This window comes from Meriones unguiculatus, chromosome 3 (genome assembly GCF_030254825.1).
Source record: "Meriones unguiculatus strain TT.TT164.6M chromosome 3, Bangor_MerUng_6.1, whole genome shotgun sequence".
In the NCBI taxonomy this organism is placed as follows: domain Eukaryota; kingdom Metazoa; phylum Chordata; class Mammalia; order Rodentia; family Muridae; genus Meriones; species Meriones unguiculatus.
The window spans coordinates 148,853,062-148,866,974 of record NC_083351.1 but is presented as its reverse complement, the minus strand read 5'-3'; the positions used below and the strand labels follow the sequence as shown (position 1 = coordinate 148,866,974).

General features: G+C 50.3%; 1 protein-coding gene across 1 annotated transcript; it reads right to left on the bottom strand.

Annotated features, from left to right (window-relative positions):
- Positions 1 to 9,515: 9,515 nt before the first annotated feature.
- Positions 9,516 to 11,685, bottom strand: Gsx2 (GS homeobox 2). Its single transcript, XM_021652852.2, has 2 exons — positions 10,952 to 11,685; positions 9,516 to 10,422 (listed from the first exon to the last, which is right to left on the bottom strand). Exons 1-2 carry the CDS (start codon positions 11,520 to 11,522, stop codon positions 10,082 to 10,084), a joined length of 912 nt encoding a protein of 303 aa, XP_021508527.1. The 5' UTR covers positions 11,523 to 11,685; the 3' UTR covers positions 9,516 to 10,081.
- Positions 11,686 to 13,913: the final 2,228 nt, after the last annotated feature.

Genomic DNA, 13,913 nt, shown 5'->3' with positions numbered 1-13,913 from the left:
CCAAAATCTCATTGATTTTGTTTCTTCTCTTCTCTTTTCTTTTCTTTTTTTCTTCTTGTTTTTTTGTTTGTCTGTTCTTGTTTTTATTTTTTGAAACAGGGTTTCTCTGTGTAGCTTTGGCTGTCCCAAACTCACTTTGTAGACCAGGCTGGCCTTGAACTCACCGCCTGCCTATGCTGGGACTACACGCTTGTGCCACCATGCCTGGCTTTATTTTGTTTCCTTAATTAATTTTTTTTATTATTTATTTCATGCACGTGGGCTTTTTTTGCCTGCATGTATGTCTGTATGTCTGTGTACCACACGCATGCGGTGCCCTCTGAGGACAGAAGGTGACAGATCCTGTGGAACCAGAGTCACAAATGCTCGGTGAGTTGTTGTTTGGGTGCTGAAAATAGAATCTAGGTCCTCTGCAGAGCAACTAGAGCTCTTAACCATTGAGCCATCTCTCCAGCCTCATATTCTTTATCTATCTATCTATCTATCTATCTATCTATCTATCTATCATTTACCCATCCTTCAGCTATCATCTATCTAGTATCCATCCACCTATCTATTTACCTGTAACCCAATTATCTGCCTAGGACCTATTTATCTGTCTATCTATCTATCCATCCATCCATCCATCTATAAGTACTGGAGATTAAACCTGAAGCCTCCAGATCTGCTGCTGAGTTACACGTCGCCAGCCTTTGAGCTGGGTTTCTTTAAGAAACTGGCTTTCTTTTCTTTTTTTTTTCTTTTGAGTTGTCGGTGAAAACTACAACTGACCACCACAGTGTGAGCACAACAGTGACCACAATGGCTGACCATCACAGCGGACATTACAACTAACCACCACAGTGACCACTAAGACTGACGTCACAGTGAACAGCACGGGTGTTGGTGAGCTACTGCTTCCGCAGAGGCCAGCTTTGGCATCTTAGAGCTATTTTAAGGTAAAAAGTGAAATGAGGGGTGGGTGAGCCGCCTCAGGGGATGAAGACTAGTGACCCTTGTTGGATCCCCAGGACTAACACGGTAGAGAGCAGACTCTGGAAAACTGTTCTCTGAGCTCTACGCATGTGCCGTAGCACAGGCACATCTAGCTTGAAGCGACATAGGTCTAGAGGCTCTGTCTTAAAGTAATTAACTAATTGAGGTTAAAGGGGGGAGGGGGCTAAGGAATGCCCCTCAGTGTCTGAGCACTTGTCTAGCCTGTGTGGAGGCTCCGAGCTCGGCCCCTAGTGCAGTCAAACTTAGAAGAAAAGGGGACTGTTTGCAGAGATTCGCGAATCAGCAGAAGCTGAAGAAACTTCCACTCGTGCCTGAGGGCTCGAGGGGAGCCTGGTTAAATGCTAGAGTCTCTCGGGAAAGGTCTCTGTGTGAAAGAGAATCTCTAAAGAGAAGCAGCAATTGGGATGAAGCCCCATTTCCAACGGGCCCTCCCCGCCCCGCCTCGCCCCGCCCCCTCAAGTTGTTAGGTCACTTGGGGTGTCACTCATTGACTCAGCCGACCGAAGCCACTGGCCAAGGCCTGCAGACTCCGCCGCGTACCTCACGTAAAATCGATGCGGTCTATCAAGGCAGGGTCCCAGGGCTCCAACAAGTGCAGAGAAGGATGGGAGGGATCTAGACTGGTAAACAGCCAATGGTAAAGTCGGTTAAGGACCTCACTCAGTTAGAATCAAACATTTCTCGCGGGGGGGGGGGAGGGAGGAGGGGAAATGCCAAAATGAATCCACAGGAAGTGATGTGGACCCCTCCCCGCATCTTCTTGGGAGCTAGTGCGCCACCCCAGGGCGCAATCCTGTCCCAAGGCCCTGGCAGAGCCTGGGACGCCTGGTTTCTGCGAAGTGGTGCAAGGCGTGACGTCTGGACGGAGCTGGCTGCGGGCTTGGAGGCTGCACTCTGACACCCGTTCTGCCCAGCCCGGGTATGGGGTCTGCCTGGGCCGGCTCAGCTCTCGCGGAGTTGTGGAGACCATTCAGAAGACTCTGGCTTCCAGACAAGAGGAGCTTTCCAGCGGGCAGGGGCGACGGTCGTTCAGGTGGCAAGGATCCAAGGCGGAGCCTTCTTCCCCTCGGGGTCCACCCTCCGCCCCTCCCCAGTCCCAACCCCGAAAAGGACACAGACACAAAAAAACTTTTGCCACACTAGTAATATATTCTGGTTTCCTCCCACTTTCCCAATGGGCTACCAGCTGCAGAACTCCTGAATAGAAAGCTTAATTGTGCTTTGTCATGCAGAGTACCTCGATTTTCTATAGAAGGTTACAAAGGGCCATTTGAAGTGTTTCTTTCTGGTCTAATAGTGAGACATTTGCATAGGGCACCTCTGCGCTTGCCAGACTCAGGTAGCTGCGCTGACGCTCCGGCGCTCCCCCTCCACCCCCCATTTAACAAAACTGCCCGGGGTTTCCAAGGGGCGCCCTGCGGGCCTCGCGCCCTGCGTCCCCCGCCCCCTCGGACTTTTCTCTCTATTCCCAGGGGTCACTGCCAGCCCCAGCAGCTGATCTGGAGGACGCAAAGCTGGAGGCCAGCAGGGCGCAGCTGACCTCGGAGCTGCCTCGGGGCCACCCTAGGCCTTAGCAGCGTCCCCTGCTTCTTGTTCTGGACTCAACCTTCCGAATCCAAGCCCGAGAGATTTCCCTGGAGGCGGAGAAGTCCTCCAAGCACCAGCCTCCTACCTGCAGCCCATGGGAGATGCCAAAGAAACTGCAAGCGGGTCTAGAGTTAGAGGCCACGCGGTTCGTTTCTCTTGGTTGATTGGCAGGGCTGCCTACAGACTATCTTTTCTTGTTGCTTGTTTTGACACTTCAAATCCAGGTCTACGTGACATAGAAAGCTAATAAAATTCTAATTTCATTGTTAATCTTATTTCATTGCAGTATAGGTTTTTTTACCCTCACACCTGCATGGCAGGGTGTAATTCCATTAATAAAAAAAAATCAACATACTCATTGCATGTCTTTTCCCTGATGATATATTGTGAGCAGTGTGAGTTGAAAAAGCCATTTATTCCCACCGTGAATGAGCCTGCATGGGGCGGGAGCTTCACCTGCCCCTCAGTCAATTAGGAATGTATCGAAAAGTCTAGCAGAAAACGAGTTAAATTAACCGTTCGCTAATTTCCTTGTGTCCCTCCTACATAATCCTCCCTTTTCAGCTTGCCCAGAAAGTACCACATGTTGCAAGGTTCAAATAGTGTCTAATGAAACAGTGACTAAATGTGTCTCCCTCCAGCGCCACCGACCGGGGAGCCCTTTCGCCGGCATTCAAAGCCCACCCGGTCTCCTATCCCGGTTTCTGAGGCTTAAAAATAAAATAAAATAGAAAGTAACAAAAAAAAAAAGTGTCCTTGGTAGAAACAAAACAACAACAGCAATATACAAGGGACCAACATCCGGTGAAACTCTGCCCCACCCACTGCCAGGCCATGGTTTCAAAGCCTGCGCCTCAAATGCTATCTGCAGCACCTGCATCATTGCTTTCAGGCCGTCGGTGGAAGACTGGGTACCAGCTAGGAGACTTGAGCTGAGGCCAGGGTGGATACAATGGAAAGAAAGGAGAGAGGGACTGGGAAGGGGAGAGGAAAAGTAGGGAGAGAAAGAAAGGAAAGGAAAAGGTGGGAAAGAGAGGAGGGAGGGAGAGAGGGAGAGACACAGGATTAGAGACAGAGAAGAGACACAGAGAGACAGAGACAGAGAGAGGAGGAGGAAGAAGAAAAGAGGGAGAGAGGGGAAGAAATGAAGACAGGAAAAAAAAAATCAACCTAAAAGAGAACAGGAGGGAAGCAGACAGACAGTGTAAGCACAGACCAGTCTAAAGTCCTTCCTTCCAGTCTCGTGTTATCACGTGGGAGGATTGCTCTGGCCTGGGCTACGTAGATAATTTCAGGACAGCCTGGGGCCTCAGAATGAGACCCTTAAAACAACAACAAACCTCACTCCAACTCCCTTCTCCCAAGTTAAAACCAGCTCCTAGCTTTTAAACTACTCAAAGCCCGCTGAAGCTTGAAGATGCCTAATAATTAATCGTGGTCATTAATTAGGAAGGAAAAGGGGGAGGTGGCTTGCTGCTTGACCCCAAACAATTTAAATTAGGCTTTGTGAAGGTGGTCTCTTAAAGCAGCCCTCCCCCCCCCCTTCCTATTCTTTTTCTTTCAAGCCCTCAAAAATTTCCATTATAATCCCCAACGGTGCGGGGCGGGCGCTGCTCAGCGCTCTCTCGCGCACTTCCCAGCAAACTGAGGCCAAACTGGACGCGGCTCTCGGAGCTGCCGGCTGCACTCGGGCTGGGAGCTCTTTCCCATCGCGGCAACTCCCACCTGTCTTACCCCCCCCCCCCCAGACCCCTAGCCCTGCACCTGCTGTGCGTTGTTTCTCCCAGAACTTCAGAAAGCAAGAAGCTGCTCTAGAATTAGTCTCGCTACGGTGCTCACCTCTCTCTCTCTCCTCTCACTCTCCTCTCTCTCTTTTCCTTTCCCCTCCTCTTCCCTTCCCTGTCTCTCCTCTCTTCTCTTTACCCCTCTCCCTCTCATTTTTTCCCTCTCTCTAGAGACTGGAGTCCCTTATTTGAAATGGTGCCGCAAATACAAAGTCATCAAAGCACTATGGTTCTTGTCTTAAAGTGACAGCTTGCTTTATGGGGCTGTTTTAAATACTCTCTTTCCTTTTCAATGTCTCTCTATCCATCTTTGTCTGCTCTTCAGAAATGGGGACAATATAAAGCCCAGCCTGGCGAGCTCCCCGCACTGGGCCTGGGCAGTGCCAACCTCCGCCTTTAAGCAGATTGAAATTGTCACTGCTTCATTAATCTGAAACTAGTTCCTTTCCTGGGCACACAGCACACACTTCCGACCTGTCCAGATTCTCTGTGGACAGCCCCTGTGGCCTTCCTGTGTTTGGGGATGGGAAAGTTCAACAAAAGTTACAGTTGGGTTCAAGAAAACAGACTCAGGTAGGAGAAAAAGAAAACATGGAGGGGAAGGCGGCTTACCGACCTCAGTACATCAAAGAAGCACAGATCCTGTTTTTAGAGACAATGAGACGCCCAGAATTTTGGAGAGTGCACTTGAACCCCAAGAGCCAAGGTTACACTCTACGGTAGAGTGCCACTAGGAGCTGTGAGGTCCCCTGGCTTTTGGGTTTCCTTTCTCCAGATAGGAGAAACTTACTTTCAGGTTTCTTGGGCAGTTGGATTGTGGCTGTTTCTTTCTGCCTTTGTTGCTTCTCATCTGAGCTCTGATTCAACTCTGTTCTTAGGACGTATCTCTAAGTTCTCACTCTTCTCCAGCCTGGCTCAAAGGCAGCTTGCCTGAGTCTCTTTAAGTATCAGACTCTGGGTCGCAGAGCTCAGGGCCCGCTGGAATTTCTCCTGTGATATAAGCCCCCTGCTTTCTCCAAACCTCCCCCATTAACAAAGACAATACAAAAGACTCCTTTGCCTTTTTTTTTTCTTTATTTCCAGCTGGCTTAGAATAGCAACTTTTGGATTTCATTCTACCTAATTTAAGAAAGAGGCATCTGTGGGCACTTTTTTTTTTCTAAAAAGAGCTCAATTTTAGTAATGTGAGCCTAAAGACTTATAAAATAGATTTATATTAAATTATGTTAATAGAAGCCTAGTAAATGCGCCAATTAATTGCAGGGGGAAAATGTTCCCTTTTAAAAGGTCTGTCACCTTAACAGGTACATTCAAAGATTCTCTGTGAATAATGAAAACAGGAACAATTGCTCTGATGCACAGAGCTGCATTCATCCTCTGGGGCAGCTTTCTGTTTGGGAAAGATGGGAGGAGCTCCTTTTAAAGAAGTGATTGCTCCTTTAAACCCAACTTCCTCTAGCAAATGGGTTCAATTGGAAGTGTCATTCTCTACCTCACATCCCGAAGGCTGGGCTTTAGCTCCCATCCTAGAATTCTCTTCCCTTTCACCCCAGTGTTCACTCGTTTTTCCCCAAGCCCCAGCCTTCACTGAGCGCCTTCTCACCTTCCTCAAGGACATCTCTTCCTCAAGGAGTGAGGCCTGTAAAAAAAAAAAAAAAGGAAGAGAAAAAATAAAAAAGCTGGATCTGGAACTCAGTTAGTATGCCGGCCATTGTCTGTACAAAGCTCTTGGCTCCAGCCCCAGCATCACAAAAACCAGGTCCTGTCAGCACTTGGGAAGATGAGGGAAGAGGTTGTCCTTAGCTACAAAGGCAGTTTGCAGTCAGCATGGGCTAGAGATGCTGTATTTAAAGGAAAGCAAGCAAGAAAGACTAGTATTCTTCTATTTCTTATTCTTGGCTTTTCATTTCCATCACTACTTCTTAGTTCTCTCCCCACTCCTCTTTCTCTGTGTGTGCATGCCTCAAGCACGCATGCATGATACCTGCATCACTGCATAGTTGAGGACACACAACTCCCTTTGCCGCCTGTGACCACTTTCACTTGGCACTACTACCTTTCTGGCAACTGTCTGACCAGTCAGCTTGGCCCAACCACATGGGCACAATCCTAATCAGATATAATTGGATAGAAGTGGTGGCAAGTCAAGGGGGGGGGGTTGTGTGACAGAAGAAGCCAGAAAGGGGAGACCACCCCGCCTTCCAAATTTTGTTTTTATTTGGTGAAGAAAGCAGAAAAGAAACAGAGCTTTGGTGCATAGTTCAAGGCAAACCTGTCTGGAATTAGAACTCCAGAGAAGACAGGCCTACTGGCACCAGTGTAACAGTCACCTGGACCACTGACCATCCATGAATGAGCTGCTGGGTCCCTTTTGCCAAGTCTTACAGTTGAGAAGCCTTGCTTGGGGATACAACCCCTGTCAGACCCTTGGCCTGGAGCACATGTTGGTCACTGCATGTAGAAGGGGAAGAACTCTGCTCCTCCTCTCCTCTCTTGGTTGAGCCAGGGCACAGAGGAAAAAAAAAGTCATCTTCTCTGTATTCTGAGCTCCCAGCTGCCCAGGGTTCTCCTGGTTGTACATAACACCATGGGTGGTTCTCACTTTACCCTCTCTTTAGTCAAATACTTTCTTGGTTTCTACTTCCCATTTTCACTTCTCTCTTCTGGCTGTATTTAGAGATTCTGATTGGTTGTGTTTTGGATAAAGAGCGTTTGGTGGGTTTCAAGTGGGATATGTGGAAAGCATGAGCCCAGGAGACATTGTCCACAGTGGCTCCCAATGTCTTAAACCTTCTCCAGTGCATCCAAGGGGACATGGCTTTGATCTGAAGCTTTTTGGCAGACTTTCTGTGCTTGAGCCTAGTGTCTGAGAGTTGGCTTAAAGGCCTTTAACCCAATGTGAATGATCAGATTCTAAATTCTAAATTCTAAAATTTTAACTGGGGTGGGTTTGGGAGAGAGGTCAGGTAGGAGTTGAAGAGGACACCATGTCTATCCTAGTTCAATTGTTAAAGTGACAGAAACTGCCTTCTAATGAATGTCTTGAAAGGACTTCTTTGAGAATCTTAGAGGACCTTTTCTTTTAATCAGAGAACATCCAAGCTCTACATAAGTATCTTTGGCTGAGTCTTTTTTGTCTGTGGAGAATGACCTCAGGGACCTCAGGATGTTCCTTGAAGAGGGGACACAAAGAGAAAGGCAGCATCATAGCAGTCCCTAGTCAGAATAGCAGAGCTTGCTAGCTCTCCTCTCACCTGCTTCAAGAGCCAGGCCCCTCACAGCTCCAGGACTGGCAAAAGTGACTCAGAGATCTGGCCACAAGATATGCAACCTCTAGATGTGAGCCTGACTCAAGTGCAGGACAATGGGGAGCATGCAAGGGTAGAAATGGAAAGGCAATGGGTCTGCCTGCTTCTCAGAAGAGGTTTTGCTTTGGGCTGGAATGGGCAGCAAGGCGGCAGGGGCCCTTTGTCCTGCTTACTTCCTGCAAAGAAAGGACTCTCTTTAAAGGCTATTCCTAGCCCTTGCAAACATCTTTCCTCCCACTGGCCTTAGTGGCCCTTTTCCTGGGGAGAGAGGAGGTTGGTTTTCAGGAAGTAGGAAATACAGCTAGCTTGTGCCAGCCATCAGGACACTCCCCCCCCCATGCCACACCCCTGCTTCCCCTAGTCACAGAGATTCTGGTCACAGAGCACTAGTTGGCTTGGGGCTACTGCACAAAAGCAGGCCTGGGCCTCTGCACAAAGGGTCTCACAGGTCCCCATTGGCCAGGGCACTGTGTGGTCCCTCCTCCTGCCTGGTGCCCTAAAGGGGTCTGAGAATGAGCTTGTCCTGAGCAGTGAGGTGTGTGTGTATGAGTGTGTGTGTCCTTATGGGGTTGGAGTGAGGAGTAACTGACTCAGAAAATGTGAGGATCATAAATGCAATGATCACATTCCCTCCCTTTTCTTGCTGGGGAGAACAGGACTTAAAAAAAAATCAGAAATGAGGAGATGAGGGAAGAAGGGAATGTGTGTTAAACAATTCTTGTAACTTGAACCTATTGGGTGACATTTTTATACAAATGATCAGGAATCCCACTGGTAGGTGTTGCCTAAACCACTTTTTCTCTTTACTTCTCTCCCACAGACACAGGTCCAGGCTGAGACACCTAGGCCAACTGTCTCTTGCTGAGAGAAGGGCTACTGGCTGGCAGGAATGAACTCCTGGACACGGTCAGGTAAAATTGACTGAGTAACAGAGGCAGAAATAATAAACAAAGTTTGCTCCCTGAGGAGAGTATCGCTCTCCAGATACCCTCTGGGTTGTTTTGGAAATATGAGATTGTAAATATTTAGAAAAGGTACTTCTCTGTTCCTGGCTTTTGTTACCTCAGCCGTGGGGATACCCAGCTAACTCTGACTGACAGAAGCCACCAGGCACATTGAAGTTTCCAGTCATGCGCAGATGTCATTTGTCATTTTCCTCACACTGATCTGATTGGTGGACTGTGGGTCTTCTAAAAACTGTCCCTACAGTGTGAATTGCTTCAAAGGATTTGGGTTTTAGTCCTGAGCAAGATGAGAGACCAGAAAGGAGGAGAAAGTGCCAGAAAAAAAGTAAGTAGTTTTTTTGTTGCCAGAAAAAAAGTAAGTAGTTTTTTTGTCTTGTGGGTTTTTTTTTTTTTAGTTTTTTTGTTTTGTTTTGTTTTGTTTGTTTGTTTGTTTTGGCTAGGATCATGTGCAAGTGAAAGCTGTTTGGAGGCCTGGCATGGGTGCCAGAGGCAGGTGAGTCCCTAGGAGTGGAAAGCCACCTTGGGCCACATAGTTTGAACCCTGCTTCAAACAAACAAGACACCATGGGTGTGGGAGTTTTCACATTTCATTTCCCTCGCATGTCAGTGCCCCCACCCACCCGCCCAAGAGTTCCCTGCCCTGCCAGCTGGTGAAAGGAAGACTACCCGGAGAGCAGCCTGGGATGAGGACTGGAGGTCTTTTTGGTTAAGAAGTTTCTGCTACACACAAGGTCTTTAGTTCCGAGCTCCATCAGCTGAGTGACCCACATGAAACTGCAGTCAGCACTTAACCTCCAAGTCCTTACCTTACCCACGTGACTGGTGAGGTAAGGGTGTGTGTGTGTGTGTGTGTAATGAAGACAAGTACAACAAATTAAAAACGTTCGTTTTGTTTCATTTATTTAAATAAATATAAATATGTATCTTATATAAAACTATTCACATACAAAGGGACTTCCAGAGAGTTGGAATAAAACTCTTCCCCGTGAGAAATTTCAGAAAACAAGACCTACGGATTTTTAACTCTCTATATTAATGGCAACTGCAATGGTTTCATTTTTAAACAGCAACAACAACAAAAACAATGAAGAAACCCCTGTTCTGATCAAGTTCTAAAAAGACAGGGATGGCAAATGACATGCGGCTTCAACCAACTCCCCCATACAGTGTTAAACTTATATCAACCCTGTATTCTCCTGTTATATGAGACTGGCTCGAATTCTAGATTATTTACATAAAAAAATAGCTGTAGCTCTGAATGCAGTCCCAGATAGAAAGTCAAGAGGGAGCTTCAAAGTTGGGCCCAGCTTTGAACTCCCCGGACCTCTCTGAGTTTCTTTTCTGAGTGGGAGGAGGGCAATGAACTAGAACTTTGGTCCCTCTGCTGACTTGGCAGGGACCCGCCGCCGGGGTCAGGTAGAGGGAGAAGGAGCCTCCGCTTTTACAAGGGGGAGATCTCCTTGTCTTCATTAGCCGAGGCTGGGGACAAGGAGTCCTCGTCCTCCGAGCGCGCGTAGTGAGCCTGGCTACCCACGCACTTGCAGCTGGCGTGATTGTTCCTCGAAGCTCCTTTCCCCTCCTTCTTGTGCTTCACGCGACGGTTCTGAAACCAGATTTTCACCTGCTTCTCTGAGAGATTCAGGTACGTGGCGATCTCGATTCTCCGCAGTCGGGACAGGTACATATTGGAGGAGAATTCTCGCTCCAGCTCCAGGAGCTGCGTGCTGGTAAAGGCCGTCCTCATCCTTTTGCCGTTGGGTACCTGGCTGGCGTCGGAGCCTCCTAGGGACCCAAAAGAGAGCCAGAGAGGGGTGAGGTGCAGGAAAGGCGTCTCCATCCTCCTTGGAAAGGATGGGTCTCCAGAAACCAGTCAACCCTTGCTGCCTTCCACTTGTCTGCTGTCCTCACCGGCCTAGCAAAGCCAAGCCGCCAGCAGCCTCGGCCAAAGGCATGAACGCTGTTCACCAGCTGGGATGCTAAGATGCCAGACGGAGACTCAAACATACCCACCCACCCCAAACCTCAATCAGTGAACCTCTGGTGTTCTTGAAGTCACCACCAGGTCCCCGGAGCCCGTAGCTAGCTAGCACAGGACACTTGTGCACCTGTAGAGCGAAGCGCCCAAGGCCTCGGCAAGAGGCTGACAAGTTATCAACCTCCGCCCCTGGCGTTTCCGGGGACCGCTTCAACAGTCCCACAAAAAGATCCCACCTCCCTCCATCCCCGCCCACGGGCTCCCACCTCCACCCAGCCCTGGCGGCGCAAAGTTTATCTCCGGGAGCGAGAAGGTAACCCTGGGACCCAGCCATACCCATGGTGAGGCAGTGGAATCTCCGCGGGTCAGACACGTTGTAGGTGGTGGCGGCACAGACAGGTGCGTGGTGCTGCGGGTGTCCCAAGGCCGCCGCCGCCGCCGCCGCCGCAGCCGCCGCCGCCGCCGCAGCAGCGGCCGAGCCGGGCTGCTGGGGCTGGTGATGGTGATGATGGTGTTGGGGAGGGTGGTGGTGATGGTGTGCGTGGCCCACCCGTGGGCAAAACTGCGCGTCCCCGGGCCCGGGAGAAAACTGGCTCTTGAGCAAAGGTAGGGCGCCCGTGCCACCAGCCGGCCCGCCGCCCGCAGCCCCTGGGGTCCCCGCGGCCCCGCCACCGGCTCCTGAGGGCGGGCGGGAGGAGTGCAGGTGCGAGGTGACGCAGAGCGGGCACACGCAGAAAGCGCCGCTCTTGCGGGACGGGCAGCCGGGCCCGGACACCGACATCACCAACGGGGACGGCATGCCAAGGGGGATGAAGAAATCCGGCCCCGGGTGCGATTCCGGCAGCGAGGGTGCCGGCCGCGACGAGTCCTTGATGATGAGCGAGTCCACATAGAAGGAGCGCGACATGTCGAGGGGAGCGGGAGGGTGGCTCGTCCTGCGGGCTGCTGCGTCCCCTTCTCGTCTTCTGTGAGCCGGGCTCTGTCCGGGGAGCTGGGCGGACGCGGGCGGTCGAGCCCTCGGGGACGCTGAGGTGTCGGCGTCTGGGACTCGAACAAAGGGGTCCCTAGAGAGAGGTTGGTCCTCACGTCCCCCGCCCTGCGCCCCGGCTCCAGGATTTTATAGCCCCCACCCCGGCACGTGATGCTGCGGAGTACCGCTCAGCTCAGGCTCCTCCGCAGCTCCCCACCCTCGGGATAGGCTGCCCGAGTCACAACAGAAACTGAACGGGGCGGGGGGGGGGGGGGAGAGGCAGGGAAGAACGCGGGGGAGGGGGAGACTCCGCAAAGTGTAGGGTCTGTTAATTTTGCTGGGGGATCGACCTCCTCTCCCTCTTTCATCCTTTTCTGCAGAGAAGCTGTCTCAGCGACGCATCCTCTTTCCTGCCTCCCTCCCCTGCCTGCTCTTCGGTCCAACTCTTCGCTGTGACGCACAGGTGGAGACCTTCAGGCCATTTAAATTGAGATACTCAATGCCTTCAAGCTCCTCCGCGCCAACCCTGGCCGCGCAGTACAGCCTGAGACTTGTTCTCTGGAACAGGGTGTGTGTGCGTGGAGTGGAGGTCGCTGGTAATAATGCTCACCATATTCGTACCTGCCCTTGCTCCCCAGCATTCAGACTTGGCCAAGGTCATTCCGGTGGTCGAGTGTGCCTCCAGTTTAGAAATCAAGCCCTCCAGACCGATGTTATACCAAGTCCCAAATGCCTTTGTATTGGGGGTTCTCTTGAGGTCACTCAGACCCAGGAGCCTTCCCTGTTCACCTTTCTAACCAGCAGCTGGGCCTTCTGCCCGGGGCCCTGAGAAATCAGGCCTTTCTTATTTCAAGTGGTTACATAGTTTCCAAGCCTAATCTCCGGGAAACTCCGCTGCAAAAAAATTTGAAGAGGGAACACCAGCTCTCCTAGACGCTGGAGTAGGAGCTGGAGGAGGTTTTTGGATTAAGTCGATTGATGTGGTAATATCACCCCACCTTTCTCAATAAGGATGCTTTTGGCATCCTCAAATCCTAAAGTGAAAGGGGCCGCAGCCAGGGGAGGAATCCTGCCTCTACCAATGAGGATGGTTTGGTACCAGAACTCCCTTCGGGGGCTCAGGAAGACTTGTGCATCTAACAGCTAGAGAGAGGATAGCTGCTGCCTCTAAGGCTCTTGATCTTCGCGGGGAAGTCAAGGGGGGGGGGGCGGACAGCAGTTTGTCACTTCCCTGCCCCTTTGCCAAAATGGCTAACTTTGAATGTGAGTTCACAGATGTGGCAAGAAACTTGACAAGGATTTTCTCAGCCTGAGAAGTGCTCAAGGAGAGGGAAGACCGGCTGGAGGCATGGTTCCTGTCTTCCCATCTCTGTGACCACCTCTCTCTTGCCTGCCTGAGGAGTATAATTGGGTTGTAGGGATGCCCCGCTCTAGGGAGCCCAGGATTTATGGATGGCAATTAAAGTTTTATGAATTGCAGCTGAGGCTGGTTATTGAGCTATTTGAATGTGATTAGAATTCAATTAGAAAGTGGTTAGTGGACGGTGGGTCTCCGCAGTGTAAACAGACAGCTATTCCAGAAATGTGCTAATCCAACATCTTGTGACAACAATTAAGGAGTCTAAGGGCTGAGCACGGGGCCCCGCTCACTTGAAACTACTCTTGCACTGCACGGCTTGCCTGTGGGGCCTTCAAAGATGTTCGCTTTCCTCCAGCCCACCCAGTCCAGCCCAGCCCTAACCAACGTCCTCTCTCCGACTAGAGAAGATCCAGGCAGCTCCTGCACTGCAGTTTTTCTAACACCAAGAGAAGTATTTGGAGCTCAACAATTGAGAGAGCTTTGTGGCTGGTTATTATTTAATATTTTTAACACTTATTTTATGTATATGAGTGATTTGCCTGCATGGATGGGTGGATGGATGGATGTGCACACAACTGTGCCTGCTGCCTTCAGAGGCTAGAAATCACCAGCTCCCCCTGGAACTTGGTTAAGAGCTATCATATGGGTCCTGGGAACCAAATCCAGATCCTCTGCTAGATCAACAAGTGCCTTTAACTGAGCCATTTCTCTGGCTCCACGATACTTGTTGAAGGCCTAGATTGTTCAGTGGGTTCAAAAAGGTTGGTGCTTTGAGGAAACAGCCCTTTCCTCTTTCTTCCTCTGACTGGGCAGGTTATCTACAGTCATGCCTGGGGCCGGTGCTTGCATGACATTTTTCTCAGTGGCTTCTGGTGTGTGCTTCCAAGAAGAATCTCGCTCTGTTAATGTTCCAGAAATGATGTTTGTGTGCAGATCCATTCATTTTAGGGACTCATAGGCAGGCGGCT

Bases quoted from the DNA above. Each gene is read 5' to 3' on its own strand.
- Gsx2 (XM_021652852.2), bottom strand. From the start codon at position 11,522: ATGTCGCGCTCCTTCTATGTGGACTCGCTCATCATCAAGGACTCGTCG. The intron at 10,423-10,951 runs GTATGGCTGGGT...TTGGGTCCCTAG, and splicing joins ATTCCACTGCCTCACCATGG to GAGGCTCCGACGCCAGCCAG.